The 18,890-nt window shown below is 33.3% G+C and overlaps 3 protein-coding genes and 1 non-coding gene across 7 annotated transcripts in view; 1 reads left to right on the top strand and 3 right to left on the bottom strand.

Moving 5' to 3' along the window:
• Window positions 1-725: 725 nt before the first annotated feature.
• LOC126689201 (LEC14B homolog) lies at window positions 726-11,255 on the bottom strand. 3 transcript variants are annotated; one of them, XM_050384286.1, is made up of 10 exons: window positions 11,110-11,254; window positions 10,073-10,524; window positions 9,797-9,916; window positions 9,188-9,265; window positions 8,852-9,025; window positions 6,520-6,597; window positions 5,906-6,081; window positions 3,736-3,891; window positions 2,307-2,367; window positions 726-1,243 (listed from the first exon to the last, which is right to left on the bottom strand). In XM_050384286.1, the coding sequence occupies exons 2-10, from the start codon at window positions 10,454-10,456 to the stop codon at window positions 1,055-1,057; spliced, it is 1,416 nt and encodes a 471-aa protein (XP_050240243.1). In that variant the 5' UTR covers window positions 10,457-10,524; window positions 11,110-11,254; the 3' UTR covers window positions 726-1,054. The 3 variants fall into 3 exon arrangements, with proteins under 3 accessions (XP_050240243.1, XP_050240244.1, XP_050240245.1); XM_050384287.1 differs by lacking the exon at window positions 8,852-9,025 and having other exon boundaries at window positions 11,110-11,255; XM_050384288.1 differs by lacking the exon at window positions 2,307-2,367 and having other exon boundaries at window positions 1,012-1,243; window positions 11,110-11,255.
• On the top strand, window positions 1,456-1,600 carry LOC126690647 (small nucleolar RNA snoR134). The gene has a single exon (XR_007644692.1). It is a non-coding gene; the product is annotated as a small nucleolar RNA snoR134 (small nucleolar RNA).
• A 1,110-nt stretch (window positions 11,256-12,365) lies between the features above and the next one.
• LOC126689199 (sugar transporter ERD6-like 16) lies at window positions 12,366-17,064 on the bottom strand. Of its 2 annotated transcripts, none has more exons than XM_050384282.1 (18): window positions 16,502-17,064; window positions 16,192-16,254; window positions 16,018-16,107; window positions 15,540-15,599; window positions 15,353-15,418; window positions 15,192-15,257; window positions 15,007-15,082; window positions 14,835-14,899; window positions 14,647-14,739; window positions 14,482-14,562; window positions 14,142-14,226; window positions 13,955-14,001; window positions 13,813-13,875; window positions 13,645-13,704; window positions 13,488-13,541; window positions 13,309-13,368; window positions 13,089-13,203; window positions 12,366-12,845 (listed from the first exon to the last, which is right to left on the bottom strand). In XM_050384282.1, exons 1-18 carry the CDS (start codon window positions 16,694-16,696, stop codon window positions 12,730-12,732), a joined length of 1,455 nt encoding a protein of 484 aa, XP_050240239.1. In that variant the 5' UTR covers window positions 16,697-17,064; the 3' UTR covers window positions 12,366-12,729. The 2 variants fall into 2 exon arrangements, with proteins under 2 accessions (XP_050240239.1, XP_050240238.1); XM_050384281.1 differs by having other exon boundaries at window positions 13,955-14,004; window positions 16,502-17,062.
• The window catches only part of LOC126689200 (sugar transporter ERD6-like 16), a 32,165-nt gene continuing 26,027 nt past the window's right edge, over window positions 12,753-18,890 (bottom strand). Inside the window, exon 18 of the mRNA XM_050384284.1 lies at window positions 12,753-13,030. The gene's annotated coding sequence lies outside the window, so the exon portion shown is untranslated. The remainder of the gene's footprint in view (window positions 13,031-18,890) is intronic.

Genomic DNA, 18,890 nt, shown 5'->3' with positions numbered 1-18,890 from the left:
AAAGTTATTATTAAAAAATGTTATACAAAGAATTCTTTAAATCTCGCCTCACCCCCTCCATCCCCCACTCCTTTTTTTTTTTTTTTTTTGGTTGTTGTTAATTGGTAGTTACATAAATAGAGAAGAAGTGGAATTCGAACTTTAATTTTCTTAATAAATATAAAAAGAAAATTTATTAATTTTCTTAATAAATGTAAAAAGGCAATTTATTAATTTTCTTAATAAATGTAAAAAATATACAATTTATTAAGGTATGATTGGAGTAATGTTACTTTCTCATTTTTTTTTTTATTCTTCTCATTCTTAGTTTATATATTAATTAATTGGGTTTTAAAGCACTTGTGAATTTAGATGGTGGAGGTTTTCATTTATCCAAAAAGAAAAAAAGAAAGATATGATAGATGTTTGCACAGTATAAGGCCCTGGAAGCTTTGGCCCAATCAAAGCTTATAAAAGATCAGCCCATGCTCAGGGGTGAGCAATCCAGTTACCCAGTACCGATCCAATCAAACCTGCGGCTTGGACTATTACATTTTTCCTGGGTTAAGCCATCCAAAATATTATCATTTTTTTTTATATATATAATTATTATAATTTAATAGTTACAACAATTTGAATAGCCGACGTTTTTATTGAAAACACCGAGGTTCTAGTTGAGCTATGCAACTCTTGGCATTTATCATCGAACTTTGAGATGCCTAAATGGAAAAATAATCAGCCTGACCTTGTACACAACAAATCAATTCTCGTAAGGATATATTTCCAGTGCAACTTAACTGAGCTCATAATTAGGAAGAATAACTTCGAATAACTGAGTTCATAATTTGTCCAATTCTTACAATTACAACTGTGTTGGTCCTCCCATCAAAAAAACTGTGTTGGTCTAAACTATTCTCTATTCCTGTTTCTCCATGCGCAACAAAAACTTTTTACACATTTACTAGTTGTGTACAGCCAAAATAAAAGCATATACAAGAAGAAACCATATATTTTCTTACAGTGACCACACTCTCTACTGCAGTCTAACCAACAAAAAGACTTGACAGAGCCATCTTCACAAATAGTTTTTGCGTCGCCTCTTCCTACGCTTGATCGGTGGGGATTCGTCGCTTCCAGGAAACTCCCATTTGACAATGTCACCATCCCAAGAAGAGCTGATGATCATAGGGTAGACAGGATGCCAATTACAATCTCTTACAGGTGCATCATGATAGTCGAGTCTTGCAACTTGAGCTCCACTCACCTATAAAGGTCAAAAAGTTTACCATAATTTAGGGTAGCACCAACAAGGAAAAAGAGTTGTAGCATAAAATTGGAGGTGAACATGATATTGGTTAGAGCATAAAAAAGGGTGAGCAAGTAGCAAGTGGAAAAACTAAAGTCGGGTAAATAGTCAATAGATAGCATTTCACTTGTTGGAAAGTTCTTGGGGTCTACTCCTGAAAAACGCAAGAACTGCAGAATGCACACCCCAGGCTTCTCTGAAATTATAGATTCATGACAAAAGCCCCATTGCTTGTGCCAAAATGATGATGTTGGTATTGCAGTTCAGGTCTTCTTTTCACTCCATGGCTCAGGTGCATCAATCATTGCCACATCTCTCTCTCTCTCTCTCAAGCACGCATGAGCACACACACACACACAAAGACTTCCAAGATATATTAAGCTGCAAAAGAAAGAGCGTTTCTTCCAGAGGAAGTGACCTGCCTTCTACATTGACCTATGCAACCACTAACTCCTTTGCCACAAAGGAACTCTCAAGCTGGATGGCTCCATCATATATGGACATGGAGGCATTTCAAAAGTCACCACACGCAAATTTCAAGAAGTATACTCAGAAAGACTGAGACCTTTTTCATTTACTCCTTTCCTAATCATAAGGAATGGATAGCCTATAAGTTATAACCAGCATTACCAAAATAACTAAAAGACCCCTTTGATCAAAATTACTATGTTTTCCACTAAAATCAACAAATGTCCCATTGTCCATGGTCATAATACAATAAATGCTAACTGATATCTCCTACCCATCAAAGGAAAATCATATTATGGTTGGAATTTTAATGGAGTTCATCTTTTTCTAACCAATTTAAAATAAAACCAAAGATATAACAAAAAAACTATCCTTTGAATGCATCCGACGTACAAGACTAAAATAGGAGGATTATACTTTTCATTTCCCTCAACACATGCATTAGTGCATTCATTATTTTTAACAGAACGTTGCAAGAGAACAAGATATTGATAAAGGGGTAAAGAAGAAGAGAAAAAAAAAAAAAAAAAAAAAAAAAATTACATGTACATACCAGATCATATATATAAACAGAGGAATCACTAGATCCAGTGTAGATATACTTCTGACCAGTGCTGCAAGAAGTCATATACATAATGAACATATTATTCAACATTACTATTGATAAATTAGATAAAGAATGCCCTAAGACTAGAAATCATTATCTGGGTTAATTCCATTGTCAACCAGAAACTAAGCATAATCTCAAATATGAACTTCACAAAATTTTAAACAGTTAAAAAATATAATAAAGGGTTATTAACTTTACCACCACAAATTTTGGCTAGGACAATCCACTCAGGTTTCTAGCTTGACTAAACTTTTGGTAGACTAGTAAACCCTGACCATTGAGATGGCAGTGTCCTGGGCCAAACATTTGACCAAGCTCAAGTTTGCTATAAGACATAACAAACAATTGTTCATGATCAGACGACTCTGATAGCAGAAAATCTCTGTTTGAGGGGAATTATTGTAGTAGATTGGTATTTTATGTACAAGGAGTAGATCAAATTTGGCTCCATTAGTTGGTAGCAAGAGTACTCTGCGCAGTTGACTTTTCCTTATCTGAGATTAAATGGGTGATGCTTAAGAAGATGGTGGATCTTCACACTTGTTGGCAAAGGAAATCTGGTATGGCTATATGGAGTGACTTTGAAAGGATACTCCATTATGTCTTATGTGGATTATTGGGAGAGAAAGGAATGATGTACTTTCGAAGGAATACAGCTCCAAGTGATTTCACTCAGATCACAATTCTTGAGAACTTTATACGATCGGATGAGAATATTAAGCTAGCCTTTTTTTTAATGATATATTAAACGAGCCTAGTTCTTACTCTTTTGAAGAATTTGTTAAACTTCTAAATTTTAGATTGTAATTCCTTAGGAATTGTTCTAGAATCTTTTGAAGAACTTGTTCAACTTTTAAATTTTAGATTGTAACTCCTTAGGAATTGTTCTAGAATGCGTCCAGTGTAGTAGAGTAATTCTCTCAAATCAATAAATCGATTTTTTGCTGCATGTGAACTCTAATCAAATGACACTTCCTCATTGGGTACATGTGTTACCTACACAAAAAAGATTTTTAATAAAAAAGGTCTTTAGATTTTTTTTATTTTTATTTTTATTTTTTTAAGTTCCAATGTAACTAATACTCACACACTAGAAATCAGCAAGTAATATATGGGCATACCCAGTCATCATAAATTGTAACAGCAAACAGATTCAGCAGTGTGTTTATAACATCAAGGTTCACTGTGTTCACATGACTCAAGCAAAGAAACCCCCCCCCCCCCCACCCCCCTCCTCTTTTCTCTCTCTATTCCCCTCCCTCCAGCCTAATAAACTCATTCTAATATTTCAGCAAAATCAATGGACACATCTTAAATAAACACATTAGATGAAGCAAAATTGTATCACTAGGACATATGAAGAGTAGATTACCTATATGTGGGAGAGAAGTAACAACGAATTAGAGTACGTAAGACTGAATGGCCTCTATATGTAGCCAATGACTGATCACGAGGATGCCGCAATTTTCTTGCTTTTTGAGGGTACTCCATCCATCTGTAATCCCAGTCAGCATCTCTAGTTGTTGGACTGCCAGTTGAAGGACAAAAAATTATTATTGATATTTAATACTAAGCTATTTTAGACTTGCATAGGATACAGGCCAAACTTAGATCAACCAGAATGGATTCATTGGTCAAACCCAGTCAGTTCAGCTTATCACTAAGTCATTTCACATAAAATGATAATTCCAACTCATTATCAAAAAAAAGAAGAGGATAATTCCAACTCAAAAGTTATAGAAGTTGGATGCATCCACAAAAAGAAAATACAAGAACAAAAATTGTAGGACACAAACCACATGCTCCCAAATGATTATATGCATGAAAAAATATTGAAAAGGTTCTGTAGAAATGAGCATGAGGAGATTAGGTCCTATGCAGTAACTACAGGAACTATACTCTGTTCCAAAAATCAAAGATCGACCTTCTTCACTTTACTTTTCTCATAATGTTTGCCCAATATATAAGCTAAGGCATAAAGTTTTCACCCTAAATTTCAGTATCCATTACCACAATTTTGAATTTTTTTTGTTATAATTTTCCAATTACCTTGTTCAAATGGAATTTCTTGGATTTTCCAAGGAAGATGCCCAGGAATCAACCCCCACTCCCCCATTTAAAAATGTGTGTGTGTAAGTCCTTTTGCCACATTATAGCCTTAAAAAATGGAGGCACAACATGAAGAACCAAACTGACACAGCCAAAGTGTCAAAGCATTAATTCATCACCATGAAGTACGGATTTTCCAAAAATCAATCTTCAATTGACAGTGTCTTACAATGACTAAAAATTTATAATTTTATATCCTGAATCATCATACAATGATGAGAAGAAAAATAAACGGTTAATACTTAATGGTGCATCTTGAAGTCTCATCACAATGTGGAGACTCTTGTGCACAAAAATGAAGTAAATAGTCAAATAGCAAAAGGAAAAAGGCAGAGGATCCTGGAATGTTTATGATTTGTGGACACAAACACCATGTGTTTCAACACAAACAGTGTGTGAATGGAAGTACATGGCTATATCAATGTCTTCTTGAATATATGTTATTTAAACATAAGTATTTATCTATGTTTTTGACATCATCTGTATGTATATGAAACAAATATAGTAAAGTAATAATGAAAAGATAAAGGTAGTCACTTTAAAATAAAATAAAATAAATCGGAGCACCCTTTGAACTTTGCACTATATGAGCCAAAAAATAAATGGAGAATCATGTTGCAACAAAATTCAAACATGGGTGGACACGCTTATAGGATAAGGGTCTTGGAATCATAGCTAAAACTTCAAATTTTATTTTAAATTAACAAAATATTCACAAGGGACACTCTTGGTTCAGCTGCCAAAAGTTTCATTAGACTTTTATCCTACTAAGATTAGGACCATTAGGTGATGACTGATAACATGTGGGATAAAAATGGCATAGGCACATAGCCATCCAGTGGTAGCATCAAGGTCGTTATGACTGAAAAAGCTTCACTCTCAGTAAGATGTTCTTGCTTTCTTATTACATGACCAGATGGCATAGCAAAATTCTTCATTAGTGTTAAATTACCAATTCTCCTAAAAGCTTAAGCTATTGGGAAATGGTAAATTTAATCATTATACCATGTTAAACTACCAATTCTCCTAAAAGCTTAAGCTATTGGAAAACAGTAAATTTTAATTATTTAACCGCACAATTCTAACAATAAGCAATGCATGGGATGCGTTATGTGTGAATTATGCAAATTGAGTTCACTATCTCATTCTGAAAACAATGTGCATTCTGAATTTGTACTTTCTATCCTTTCAACCCAGCCACCCGTCCCCCCTTCTCAAAAAAAAAAAAAAAAAAAAAAAAAAAAAAAAAAAAAAAAAAAAATAGTAAAAGGAAACAGAAACAGCCTTGCATTATTCTTATTCCTAGGAGGTTATTGCAGTCAATGAGGTAACAAGTAACAGAGCATTAAGGGCAAATTAATCCATAAACTAAAAGGAACCATAAGAAAGAAAAATTAAACTTGGACATAGGAGAAACAGTAATTCAGACTTACTAAATAACAGTAGAGGACATTTTTCTTATATCCCAGAGTTTAGTGGTCTGGTCTTTTCCATTTGAAATAAGATAACGCCCATCTCCACGACTGTCAAGGAATGTTATGCCTTGAAGATGTCCCATCAAGACACCAGCTGCTTGTCCTTTCGTGATAAAGCAGCGCCTGTCCCACACCTGTAGAAGGTAATATATAAGCAAAAAGCTTCTAGACCAATTAAGCTTATTAGCAGAGGGCGAAGCAGCAACCTTATCAATTTCAGCAAGAAACCATAAAAAAATAATAATAATAATAAAGCAGAGAATGCGATATCAACCCCCAGAAATTTATATAATCCAGAGAATGCAAAGATACTTAGGTAAAAACTTATTGGCATAACCTTCTAAGAGGTGTAAATGAATAGTCAATTTCTTTCACATTCGTCATAAGACAGAAACACACAGAACCAAGTAACCCCTTGTGAAGAAATTTGCTATTCATTTCTAGCAAACTCATAATTAAACTTCTTTAAGAAGCTGCCGGACCTCACAATTATTTGTTTGAGAAAGCTCCTAACCTGCATATGAAGTCAAGGTTGTTGGCTGACTCTATACAAGAAAAAAGTATAAATTTACCTTACAGAGATTATCATCACTTCCAGAATATAAGAGATGGCCAGTTTCATCGGCAAAGCATACTGTGTTAACATCAGACTGCAACAGGAAATAGAAATCAGATGTTGACGACTCTAAATCCAAAACTGGGTACAAGATATATAAAGCACAATTATATACAACTTTTCCCACAAGCACATGACAAATAGCATAAGCTCATTTTAAGGACAACATCATGATCCTTTTGCATATGAATTTGAAAGTGAGAAAAAAGGAAGTTGGACTAAAACTTTGAAATACAGACTAGATGCAATTATTATTATTAAGTTCTAATCCACAAGGCAGCAAATAATCTTACTTCTAAATCTTTTTGAGAAAATTTTGTTACAACTTCCTTGCTTGGGGAAGCAAGAAATTTGCTATGAAAGTTACATTGCAGTCATACCTAGTTGCTCTAAAGACTATTAGTGTTCAACATGTTGTAAATGTTTTTTTATGCCCTAACCAGAGTTAGATATTGCATCATTAAGCTCAAATAAACAGCCTAATCTTCTATTCAATGTTTGTGAAAAAACTCACAATTTATGAACAATTCAACTAGCAATGATTTGCAGTTGAAAGTCCATAAAAACAAATGAATTGAGAAGTTATTTGCGAGTGAAAATTAAGTCCATAACTGCATTAGGTTTTTAAAAGTATTTAATTTTGGTATAGTGAGTCCAATTTTGCCAAATTTTGCACATACCTACGGCTTTAGCTTAATAGTGGTTTCAAATGTTCCAGACCTTTGCCTCCTATCCAAGGGGGATATTAGAGAATCAGCTTCCAACCTTACCCCTGTGGTGAAGGAAGGGTTGAATATAGGCGTAAATGCTATTTTGGTGCCTACATTTTGGGGTCACAGTCAATTTGGTCCCAACATTTTGGTAACAGTCAATTTAGTCCATGTTATTTTCAACATGCAATCAATTTGATCCCTCATTAACTTTTAACGGACACTGCTTATGTGGCAAACGGATTGCACAATTGGCACATCTAATATTAAAAGAATAAATAAGTTGCTGATCTGTCTAAATTTTATTGACCACATCAGTGTTTAAGTGGAAAAAAAATACATATCTGAAAAAAAAATTAAAAGGTAAATTAATTAAATTATATTTCAAGTTTTTCTTGGACTTTCTTGGCAACCAAACACCAACCCAGTACACAATTTTTCATTCCAATTCAAGGAATCATGGACCATACGCAAATCAAATCCAAACCCTCCTAAAAAAACCAGATCTGACAACACCGATTCGTCAATGGATAGCACATCAGATTTAGATAAAGATGGTTTAGCCAGAAGATCGATGCAATTCCTTGAAAGATCTGTGGAATTCCTAATGGGCTTCTTGCCTTCAAGCTTGAGATTTGGCACACATAGCGTGCATATGCCAGGGCCAAAGATCGATGATCCTTTGCTTGCTTCATGATCTGATCCAATCGAGGCTTGTGAGGATCTGATTTCAGCGCTAATAAAACAATAACGATCTTATTGTGTAGTTCCAAGTTTACGTGAACCAGACTTGAATCCCGGATTCACACAAATCCACCCAAAAAAATACTTAAACAACAAGTTTTTTATATGCTTTCTGGAAAATTCAATACTAAAAACAAGTTTGTTTCTCAAGAAAATCAAAACAAATATCATTTTTCTTAACATTACCAATCTGGAAATGAAAGCTTAGTTGCTTAGTTTCAGCAACAAAACTCATTCACTTCAATTAAAACAATATAAACTTACGAGGTGGTGGAGATGGGAAGCGTGGGAATGAGAAGTGAAGATTTGTTTTGTGTGTAAGGTATTTTGATTCTTTGAGTTGGTTGTGTGTATCTGGGTTGCACTTTGTTCTGAAGAAAGTAATAGAAAATTGAAATATTATTTAATTCCTTAAATTCATCCTTTTAATTATTTTATTTTATTTTTCTGATGTGTATTTTTTTGCCAGTTAAACACTGAAGTGTCAATAAAATTTAGACTCATCAGCTTCATATTTAATATTTTAATATTAGATATGCCAATTGTGCAATACGTTTGTCACATAAGCATTTTCCGTTAAAAGTTAACGATAGGGACCAACGATAGGGACCAAATTAATTGCAAGTTGAAAATAATAGGGACTAAATTGACTGTTACCAAAATGTAGGGACCAAAATAGTGTTTTGACCTTAAATATATAAAGCTCATTCTCATTCAGTGAAATTCCTATTCTATTTTAAACACCAATATGCCTCCTATTAATGTCCTGCCATATTTTTATAGCTTCAAAAGGTTCAATGACCATTGTCTTATCCTAACAATAAAATGCCATACCATATGTGCTGGAATTTGAAGGCTAAGCCTTTTTGCCTCGAGGTCATAAACATATATTGAATTATTGCTACTTGCAGCTACAAGCTCTCGCCCATCATTTGAATATTTTACAGAGAAAATCCCAAATTCATCATTATTGTCATCAACAGAAAAATCCAAACCATCATGAATTTCCTGCAAATTAAAGGGTGCATTTAGATGAGAGACAATAATCCATACATGTACTAAAAGGCTACTTTATTAGGCATTCTAATAACTCCAATTCCCTTAGAAAAAAATAGAGTTAAATTCAGAGGGTACTTAAAAAAGAACAGGAGAATTGGTTGTAGCACATACCGTTATGTTTGCAACTGACTCTGTTGCAGCAGATCCAACATTAACAATATGTACCATTGGTGACATACTAGCATAGACCTGCAGTTTTTCCATTAAAAACAAAGTAAAAAAGGAACAGATTAACACTACACAACAAATAAATTATGAGGAATAAAATAAACATGATCCCAAAACTGTCAATATCTTTACAATATATTATTAGATCTAGAAGACCAGGAAGAAAATAAATAACAAAATCACGAGTGTAGAATGTAGATAAAACAGCCAAACCACAAATCCAGTAGAATTCATCAATGTAATCTATATTATACCAGAAACAACATTTTAAGTTGGGCCTTGCTTGAAATGAAAAAAAATTAGTTCAATTTATACCAGATATGAACACCTAAATGAAATAAGACTATTTGCCATTTGCATCATACTTGATCAGCTAAGAGTTCACAGACAGTTTCTCTGCCGAATTAATAGAAGAAAAGGCAAACCTCCATCCAACCCAAACAACCTAACATTACTAAGTTTTGACATTTAAACTTGCACAGGTGAATAAATTTTCCATCCTAACAATATTATACCCAGTGCCTTCTATTTTAATAATCACTGAAAACTTACAAGGTATTGCTGATCTGGTGACAGAGATGTATCTGTAATGGTCCATCTCAAGCTTTTCGCTAGAATGTCCTTCTGAACTTTCCATCCCTTGTTCACATTATATATCCTAATGTGACTTCCCTGTAATATAAAAGAAAGGAAAATAATTATACAGGTAGAACTCCATACACTTTTGTCCAGTATATTAAGAATTGAACAGTTCATAATTACATTTGATGAAATGCATTCTTCTATTACCACCAATTCATATCTAGCTTAACAAAACACATACAATACCTGAAATCCAGCAACAAAAAGAGAACCATCAGCTGAAAATTGAGAAGTATAAGCACGGCTGTTCATCTGGTCCACCCTGCAAGGTCCAGTGATGGGTAAATACCGACTTAATACATGACAACCATCAGCCGATGAAAACCTCCCTCGACCTGAGTGGTTAGTTTCACGAGCAACCAACATTTTAACCGTTGAAATGGGCAACTTCGACCTCCCAGGTGCAGCGCGGGTCAAAAGTTCGTGGGGCTCGGACCCAAGTTTTGTGAGATGGGCAATTTCATGATCAAGGTGATTTGATGGTTGACTAGGTCCTTCACTAGCAGAAGATCCTTTGGCGGAACCCTCACCACCACAACTGCTGGTATCCTTGACAAACCTACTCATCATTGACTATTAACGCTTACCAACCGTATTGGCCTTCAATTCACCACAATTTAGTCATGACCATTTTGATCCTACAAACAACATGCTTTAAACCTTAGGAAGAATTTCTATACACCCATGACCCATCACACACCCACATCAAATTTTGCAATTACAAATCCCCCCACATGGTTTTTCAATGGTGAAAGCAACTACTACCTATTCTTGAACAAAGAATTCTATCCAAAATGACCAATCTTGCAAGCAATGAAGCAAACAATCAAGCAAAACTAAGCACTTCACCTCTATAATTAACATAATGCACACATTCATTTGGTCCAAATCCTCAAAATTTTGAACATATGGACCATAATTAACAACAACCATAGCTCATTCAATCAGTGATTTGTTCAATAGCTAAAATATATGCAAGAAAATAAAATATAAAAATCACAACTTTATATCCAAAATTCACTATTCATTCCTCTGCAAAACAATTTAAACTTCAAATCACTCAATTTTGATAAGCACACGATTCAAAATATGCAAATTTTCAATCTTTAAAAAAATTATTAAAAAAAAAAAAACAGTTTGTTTATCATTTCCAGCGTTTTCGCGGCAACCAAACAGGAAAGGAATGCGAGAGAAAGTGAAATTAGAAAAATAGCGCAATTTACCTCTTGAAAACCCTAGAGATTCTGAGTGAGACAGAGTTTGAAAATGATTTCAGATTCTTTATATATATATATATATATATAAATGGTAGTTCTATTGCGTATTTGAACTCTGTGTGAGAGTTAAAAATAGTAATTAAAAAAATAAAAAAAGGCACTTTGTATTAAAAAATGAATTAATCTTTTTTCTTTTTTTCTTTTTTTGTGTGGGAAATTGGAGCGAAACGTGTTGGATTGTATAACTGTGAATTCTGTCTGTCTGTCAAGCTCGTAATTTATGGGCCTTTAGGCCCATGTGGTCTGTCAGGATCTGTAACTGTTTGGGCCCACTTGGGCTTAGGCTAATATGTGTAACATGTTAGATGGGCCGGCTTCGGCTTGATCCTTTTTTTAGAATTTGCTTTATGTAAAAAGTTGTGATTTTGAAATGACTTAGGAATGAATTTTATGAATTGAGATGCAATATTATTTTAATGCATTTATTGTTTGCATCGGTCGAATGATGCACCATTTTGCATAGTGAAATGTTTCTTTTATATAGTGGGATGTCCTTCTGCAAAATGTATTATTGTTTGCATCGGTGGAATGGTATATACCATATACTGTTATTGTCTTATTGTGTCGGCAGATACTGTTCAATATTAATATTAATGATATTTTGAGAATCAACATTTGTTTAAAGTTTAAACATTGAAACCTGTGATAAAATATGGATTGAGTTCAAAATGTTCAAAAGTTAACATTTCCCCTATTAAAGTTAATGGCCTGGCTTAGCTTAGCCCACCACTAGTACACAGCTATGCTACAAGTCGTAAAGGGTGTGTGATTTTACCATTTTATATTTTGGCAAGTAGGGTACATTATTACAGTTATTTACACAGGTCAGTTGCATTGACTTGTGCTCAAGAACTAAAAGGGGACTTGAAAAATAAGAACATTTTTATTTTTTTTGGTAATCTTATTAATTATTATACACATAATCACCCACAAATTAAGTGTATCAACAGCCAAAAAGAATGAAATCTGAACCTGAGATATCTAGTTCTTTTTCAAAGCCTCATCCCTCAATCAACCTCTGAACTATTTGAGTTCTTGAAAAATAGAACTGGTTTGGTACATTGCTATGACCAAAACTCATCATTACTGTTTAATTGAATTTCCTTTTAGTTTCAACTTTCAATTGAACTTTCATACCAACAACTCATGCATCAGGTAGTTATAGCATTTAGTAAATTATTTTACTAGGATTACTGAACAAATAACTGAAAACTCTCTTCATAAATATATTGGATAAAAATAGTAACAACCTTTGCATTCTTTTACATGAGTACAAGCATTGAAGCATACTCATGTATCTTTCTTACAATTGATAGGCTCTACTGACTTTTGTCCAACCCACAATTTCCATTACATCTATCTTTCCTTCTTTTTTTTGCCTATAAATTTCATCTACTTGGTGCCCAAAGAATTTTTTAATAAAATGTTTAGTATCTTCTTGCCACGTTTGAACTAGGATTTTCAGCACCAAATAAAGATAATACGTCTTGAGCCACAATCAACTCAAATTATCAAGCAGCTTCTCCAGCTATTGTTCATTCTCTTATTTTGTAGTCTTCTCCCTCTCTAGGAGTTTATGCATTGTTGAATTTCTTCTAGTGTTTTTCCTTTGGTTTCTGGAACTACCTTTGCCACAAATAGAACAGCCATCAAAGAGAATGCAGAGTAGAGGAAAAAAGTGCCTGGAAAAGAAAAATCAAACATAGGAGTGTCAGTTATACAAGAATGCAAACTTACAATGCACTTGTTTGGTGCTAACAATGCTACAGACACAAGAAATCCACAAATTTGTTTTCACAATTTGTTGAGGTGGCAGATTATAATTAGCGCAACATCACTTTCACGTGGGATCACCACTGATCACAACCTGTCATCTCAGTTATTATGAAAAATGTTGGGTCATTAGGCTTATTGTTTTTCTTTACCTGAGGAACTCCAGGACAAAAGAAAGTTGAATGTATATGAAATTAACCAAGCACCCAACCAGTTCACTAGCACCACCAAGCTGCCAGCAGCCCCCTTCACATCAATTGGGAAAATCTGCAAAACAATAGGTTTCAGATAAGCTCAATGAAATTATCAAGTTATCGAATGCTAATTTGTTAAACAAGCATACAAATTCACTTTGAAAATGTAGAAAGTTACCTCAGACATAATCAGCCAAGGGACTGCTCCCATTCCAATAGAGAAAAATGCTATGAAAAACTGATTTAAATGAAAAAATAAAATAAAATCAATAAAATAAAAATCCATATTTATTTTGGAGTGGCAAAAAGGTGATCATGTTTTACTACACAAATTTGCAGTTATAATGGTTAATTTACCAGCACTCCAACAAAAGCTAATATTGGTGCCCACTCAGGCAACAAGTTGTGGCCCTGATTCATAATGATCAAAAAATCAAGTTCAGACTAAAATGTAAAAGAAACAACTAGATAAAAGAGTTCTTTTTAATACACAATGATAATTTTAATGGCTTACCTCGAGAAAGAAAGAAGTGCCTGTTACAAAGCAGCCTAGAAATGTCCCAGTTGCAGAAATCTTCATACAGAAAAACAATTTTCACTACTCATTAGGCATCAAAATACTACTCTCCCTCTGATATAATTTTCATAAGTTTCAAAAGATAAATGCTATAACATTATCTACCATCATAAGTGGCTTTCTTCCAGATTTGTCAATCATCATTGCGCCCACTATAGTTATTGGAACCTGTGAATCAATATCAGATAATCTGAGTTTGGATTAAGAATTAATGATGTGACTTTTAGGACAGTGGTAGAAATTATACCTGAATACAGGCATAAGCTATGGTTCCAATTTTGGCCAGAGAAGCCCCTGCTGTTTAGATAATTCAATTAAAAAATAAGTTCCAAAAAAAATGAAGTGATATGAAAGGATTAGAAATAAGTTTCAAGAGAAAAGATGTGTTAAAAAAAAGGGCATAAGGAATGAAGTGAATAGAAACACTGAATTACCAGCTTCTGCAAAGGTTTCACTTGCATAGAAACCTATTCCATTTATTCCTGTGAATTGTTGACATATCATTATTCCTACTCCAATCTGAAAATAGTCACCAAACAGCAAGTATTAGTACAATATAAAAGGCCTCTCAGATAACCAGCCTAAACATACTTCATTAAGTTTGGATCAGCTTCTTTTAATTTTTCTACTTATTTGCATATGTACAATTTATTGAAGTCCCACTTCTTCTATGTACAACTGAAATTTTATTAACTTCCAGTAAATAAGCATATAAGTTTTCAACAATAACGTAATCCAAATGCACATTTCTATAGATATAAAAAAGACACGTACAATCATGGAGCGAATATGTCTTCTTTGGAACAAATCCAGCATTTTAGCCTTTGGAAGAGTCTTAAGAGTTTCAATATAATCCTGCCAAGAAACATAATGAGTCAGTTCCTCAGACATACAAATTTACATTAGCAAGCTTTATGTGGGTGTTAGGAAGGGAAGTACTTTAATTTCTGCAGCTTCAAAAGTAATATCAGCATCTTTGCCACGAAGTTTTCGTAGCGCATCTTGAAATTCTTTCTCACGGCCAACCTTTGCCTGCAAAGAATGACATTCTTTTGGTCTCATTTCTTGTTCAATCTCATATCTAATTTGAAAACGAAATTGCTTAAATTTTTTATTTAAATGCTCACCAGCCATCTGGGAGACTCCGGAACAAAACATAGACCCACAAGAAGGAATATGCATGGAACAAGCCCTTCAAATCAAAGCCAACACTTCATTTAGTAAAGTTTTAGAATTTTCTTTTCAACAGTCACACTTCTGTATACATATAGAGTAAAATACTCAAATTTTAGAATTTACCAGTCAAAGCAAGTGCTCTCCATGTTATGACTGATCCTACTAAGAATGCAACTGATGATCCAGTGACAATCATGAGCTGCAGAACAAGCAAAAGAAAAGGGAAAGAACTAAGATATTGACCAATTAATCTTCAATCAGATAGCAAGATTCATAAAGAATATAATCTTCATGATTAATTATCCCACCTGATTCAATGTTGTGAGCCCTCCACGCAAATTCTTTGGAGCAATTTCAGCAATAAATATTGGCACCTGTTCATCCACTTTGTTAAATTTTGTTAAAATTTCGAAATTTTATCATTACAAGGTGACAAAACAAAAAAGGGATATAGATATTAAATAATTACCACATAAGAAAAAACTCCAATTCCATATCCTGTGAACAACCTTCCCATGTCAAGTGAAATAGCTCCCTATATTAAAGCCATGCAAAAATAAAAAATAATTAAAAAAAACCATAACAGCTAGTAATTTCAGCAAGATGACAGTGTTTGTTTCTTACTTTAAGAATTAACATATGCAAACAGTGCATACCTTAGAGAAATATACAGCAAGCCATCCTGCAATGCAGAAAACACCTGACATCGTCATTGCCTGCTACCATTAAATCTCCAGAAAGTTTAGTACAACGAAAATGATAAAACTAATACCAATTTCACTACAAAAATCTAACAAAATGATGTGACAACAAATGTGTTAGTGCCAGATCAACAACAATAATAAATACTATCACACACCCTTAGCGTGATGGTTACTCCACAAGTATAAGTGCTCGTGAAGTGTGAGGGAAAGAGTTGAGATTCAAATTTCCAAGACGGAGCATCACACATATACACTTAAATTATACTAGAGTAGATTTCTATCTCAGACAAAAAAACAAACAAACAAACAAAACAAAAACAAAAATAATAAATAAATTTCTTTGGCGTGACACATCACTTTGTAAAATGTATGTAGTACAATAGAGATGAAAAAGTTGAGCACTAGCTAATCAATTTCAAGTTTAACATACCCATTTTCGACCAGTGAAGTCTGCAATTTTACCACTTGTGATGGCACCAAACATTGCACCAATTGTTAATATGGAGCCAAACATGGAGTACTGTCATATGACATACAATAAATTAGTAGCAATTCATATAATTTTGATACTAAATCTCAAAAGAGAGAGGAAAAGAAGCCCTACCTCAGCTACAGAAAGATTAAGATCTTCTGTGATTGCAGATTGAGTGGGTGCTGAATAGCCCACCTGCCAAAATAATAACTTAAGCTAAACAAACCTGATATCTTTTTTTTTTCTCTTTGTTTTTTTTTTTTCTTTTCTTTTTTGGTTCCTAACCAAAAGAAAAAACAAAAAAAGAAACAGATTTAGTAACCCCAGAAACTCTCTTAAACCAGAAATGCCATTACATTTTGGAAAAAAGAACAACTTTTTTCCTAGACTCCTAAGCTGCTTTTTGTTGGAGACGTATAAGAGAGAAGTGAAATATACTTACACATGATCCAAATTCAAAAGAGCCACAAACAGCAACACATGTACTGAGCAAAACCATTCCAATGGATCCACCTTCAACATTTTTATCATCTTTATGGGAAACAATATTATCTTGCTGGATGAATGGCTGTTCCAAATCTTCAAGGCCATTTATTTCATCACTACTTTCAGCATCCTTAACTTGTCCAATTGCCATATCTCTCTCTATCTCTCTCTCTCTCTCTCTTTCCAAACAGTACACCAAACTAGTATGAAAAAAAATAAGAAGTGGGAAAGGAGTAAGGAATCAAGGACTAGGACTTGTGAGCAAAGATATGGATTTGTTCTGAGGTATTTATACTTGTAGTAAACAACTAAATTTTTTTAGATTTTGTCTGATAGCACCGATTGATAAACAAAAAATTTGGTTAACAATTAGAAACATGTAAAAGAAACATAGAATACCACTGCATGTGGGATAAAGCTGGCACTGACGTGGTGATTAAACGAGATACATACAACCAATATTCAGACTTTTGAAAATGGAGTGGGGAACCATAGATCTGATGAAACTGGGCAAGCAATTTGCATGCGAATTTTCTTTTGTCTAGAATGCTTGATTACTTCTTATTGTTTATCTCTGCTTACGTGGTTCTTACTTGGACTGATGGGTACAATTTCTAAAAAAATATATATATAAAAGAAAAAATGTAAGACCACAGAATTTCATGAGTGAAAATAATGAGTTTATGCGTAAGTGATGATTAATCACTTATAGTCTAGCATAAGAGTCCTCGAATAATTTATAGTACCAACTAGTCTTTATAAAATAGAGCTTACAAAGTTTATCTCTGCTTACCATTTTCTGATAATATAATGGGCAGCAAATGCAATGATTGTTGGGGCATTGCCAATTTTCCATGTTGGCCAATTGTCAACTTTTTTTTCACACAGTGCAAAAGGTAGATTATAGACTATTAAGTAGTTGACGAGTAAAAAAGCAAAGTTAGTATCATTATTAGGACCATTTGTCATGCTAATGTCCCGGCCAGCTGGGACAATGAAAATAAAATTCTTGATGGGGTCCTATTGGGAAGCTGAAATGATCTATAATTATCCTTGCTAAAAGATCATAGGAGAGTCATAATAGTGCTTGTGTGATTGTGATTTTTTTTTTTTTTTTTTTTTTGTGACTTCTTTTATGCTTTCCTCGCACATTTTTTTTTAATATTTAAATTATAGAGTTTCAACTTATTGTATCCGCTTTTTATAATTATACTATTTATCATCAGAACAAGACATCAATTAATTTTCAATGTGGGCAGAAATTGAACACAAAATCTCTTATTAAACTATTAAAAACTTTACTAATTGAGTTAAGTGAAACCAACACTAAATTAATGTAGAGAAGTCAATAGAACCAAAGGATGGACTAACATATTATAATTGATGTCAAGCATGAAGCATGAAGCATGAAGCATGAGGGAAGTTTATGGAACTCTTTTTAACATTTTTTATTGCTTCTGAATCGAAGGAGCTAGCACTTTGTCGCTCTTGGCTTGTATTCTTTTCTTTATAGAAGACAGTCAAACGTTATGGAAGCAAGTGTTGAGTATTTTTTTTTTTTTTTTTTGGGGTTAAATATTCGGTTTTAAAATTATTTTGTTATAAAGCCTTTTCTAAATGAAGTACTCTTTTCTTTCTCCAAAAAAAAGAAAAAGAAAAAGAAAAAAAAAAAAAAAAAAAGAGAAGTACTCTTTTTAAAATCAATAAATAAAATATATATCTTATTATTTTCTTTATTTAAAAAGTCAATGTCATTCTTTTTTCTATAGTTTAAATTAATGAGGGTAGTTTTGAAAATTTATAAATTTTTATACAACAAATTAGACAATAAATGATATTTTCTTAAAAAGTTGGGTTTTTTAAACAATGACAAAACTTAAGTACAATACTTAGGTGCTGTTCTTTAGGTTTCCTTTTTAAGATTCAACCATGTGGTTTTTTTTCCTCATAGGATAAAAGTGTATTTTTAGTTAAATATAGCCACATGGCTGAATCTTAGAAGAGAAATTTAAGAAAAAACACATAAGTATTGTACCTAAATTTTGCATACAAATTAAGACAGAGGGAGTAGCTTTTTTTCACCTTGATCTTCTCAAAATTGAGTTCAAAGTAGAACTTGATTTCGTCAAAATCAAGCTCCATGCAATTCAATTATATGTGGCAAATGTGGAACTCAATTTTCTCAAATTAGAGCTCCATGTTCCTTTGAATTGTATAAAACTTGATGAAATCAAGTTTCACATTGGAGCTACACTTTCAAAAAATCAAGTTCCAAAAATAGACTATATAACTAAATAAGTTACAATAAACGCTTTGTAAGTTTGTATAGGCTTATTTGGTTATTT

This window comes from Quercus robur, chromosome 6, assembly GCF_932294415.1.
Source record: "Quercus robur chromosome 6, dhQueRobu3.1, whole genome shotgun sequence".
NCBI classification, from domain to species: domain Eukaryota; kingdom Viridiplantae; phylum Streptophyta; class Magnoliopsida; order Fagales; family Fagaceae; genus Quercus; species Quercus robur.
This window is presented reverse-complemented; position numbering and strand designations above follow the sequence as displayed.

Bases quoted from the DNA above. Each gene is read 5' to 3' on its own strand.
- LOC126689199 (XM_050384281.1), bottom strand. From the start codon at position 16,696: ATGGCAATTGGACAAGTTAAGGATGCTGAAAGTAGTGATGAAATAAAT. The intron at 15,600-16,017 runs GTATGTTAAACT...TAATGGTAGCAG, and splicing joins ACTTCACTGGTCGAAAATGG to GCAATGACGATGTCAGGTGT. The intron at 15,258-15,352 runs GTAATTATTTAA...GTGGATGAACAG, and splicing joins TTGGAGTTTTTTCTTATGTG to GTGCCAATATTTATTGCTGA.
- LOC126689201 (XM_050384286.1), bottom strand. From the start codon at position 10,456: ATGATGAGTAGGTTTGTCAAGGATACCAGCAGTTGTGGTGGTGAGGGT. The intron at 6,598-8,851 runs GTATGGCATTTT...TTCCTGTTGCAG, and splicing joins TTCAAATTCCAGCACATATG to TCTGATGTTAACACAGTATG. The intron at 6,082-6,519 runs GTAAATTTATAC...TACCTTCTACAG, and splicing joins GTGATGATAATCTCTGTAAG to GTGTGGGACAGGCGCTGCTT.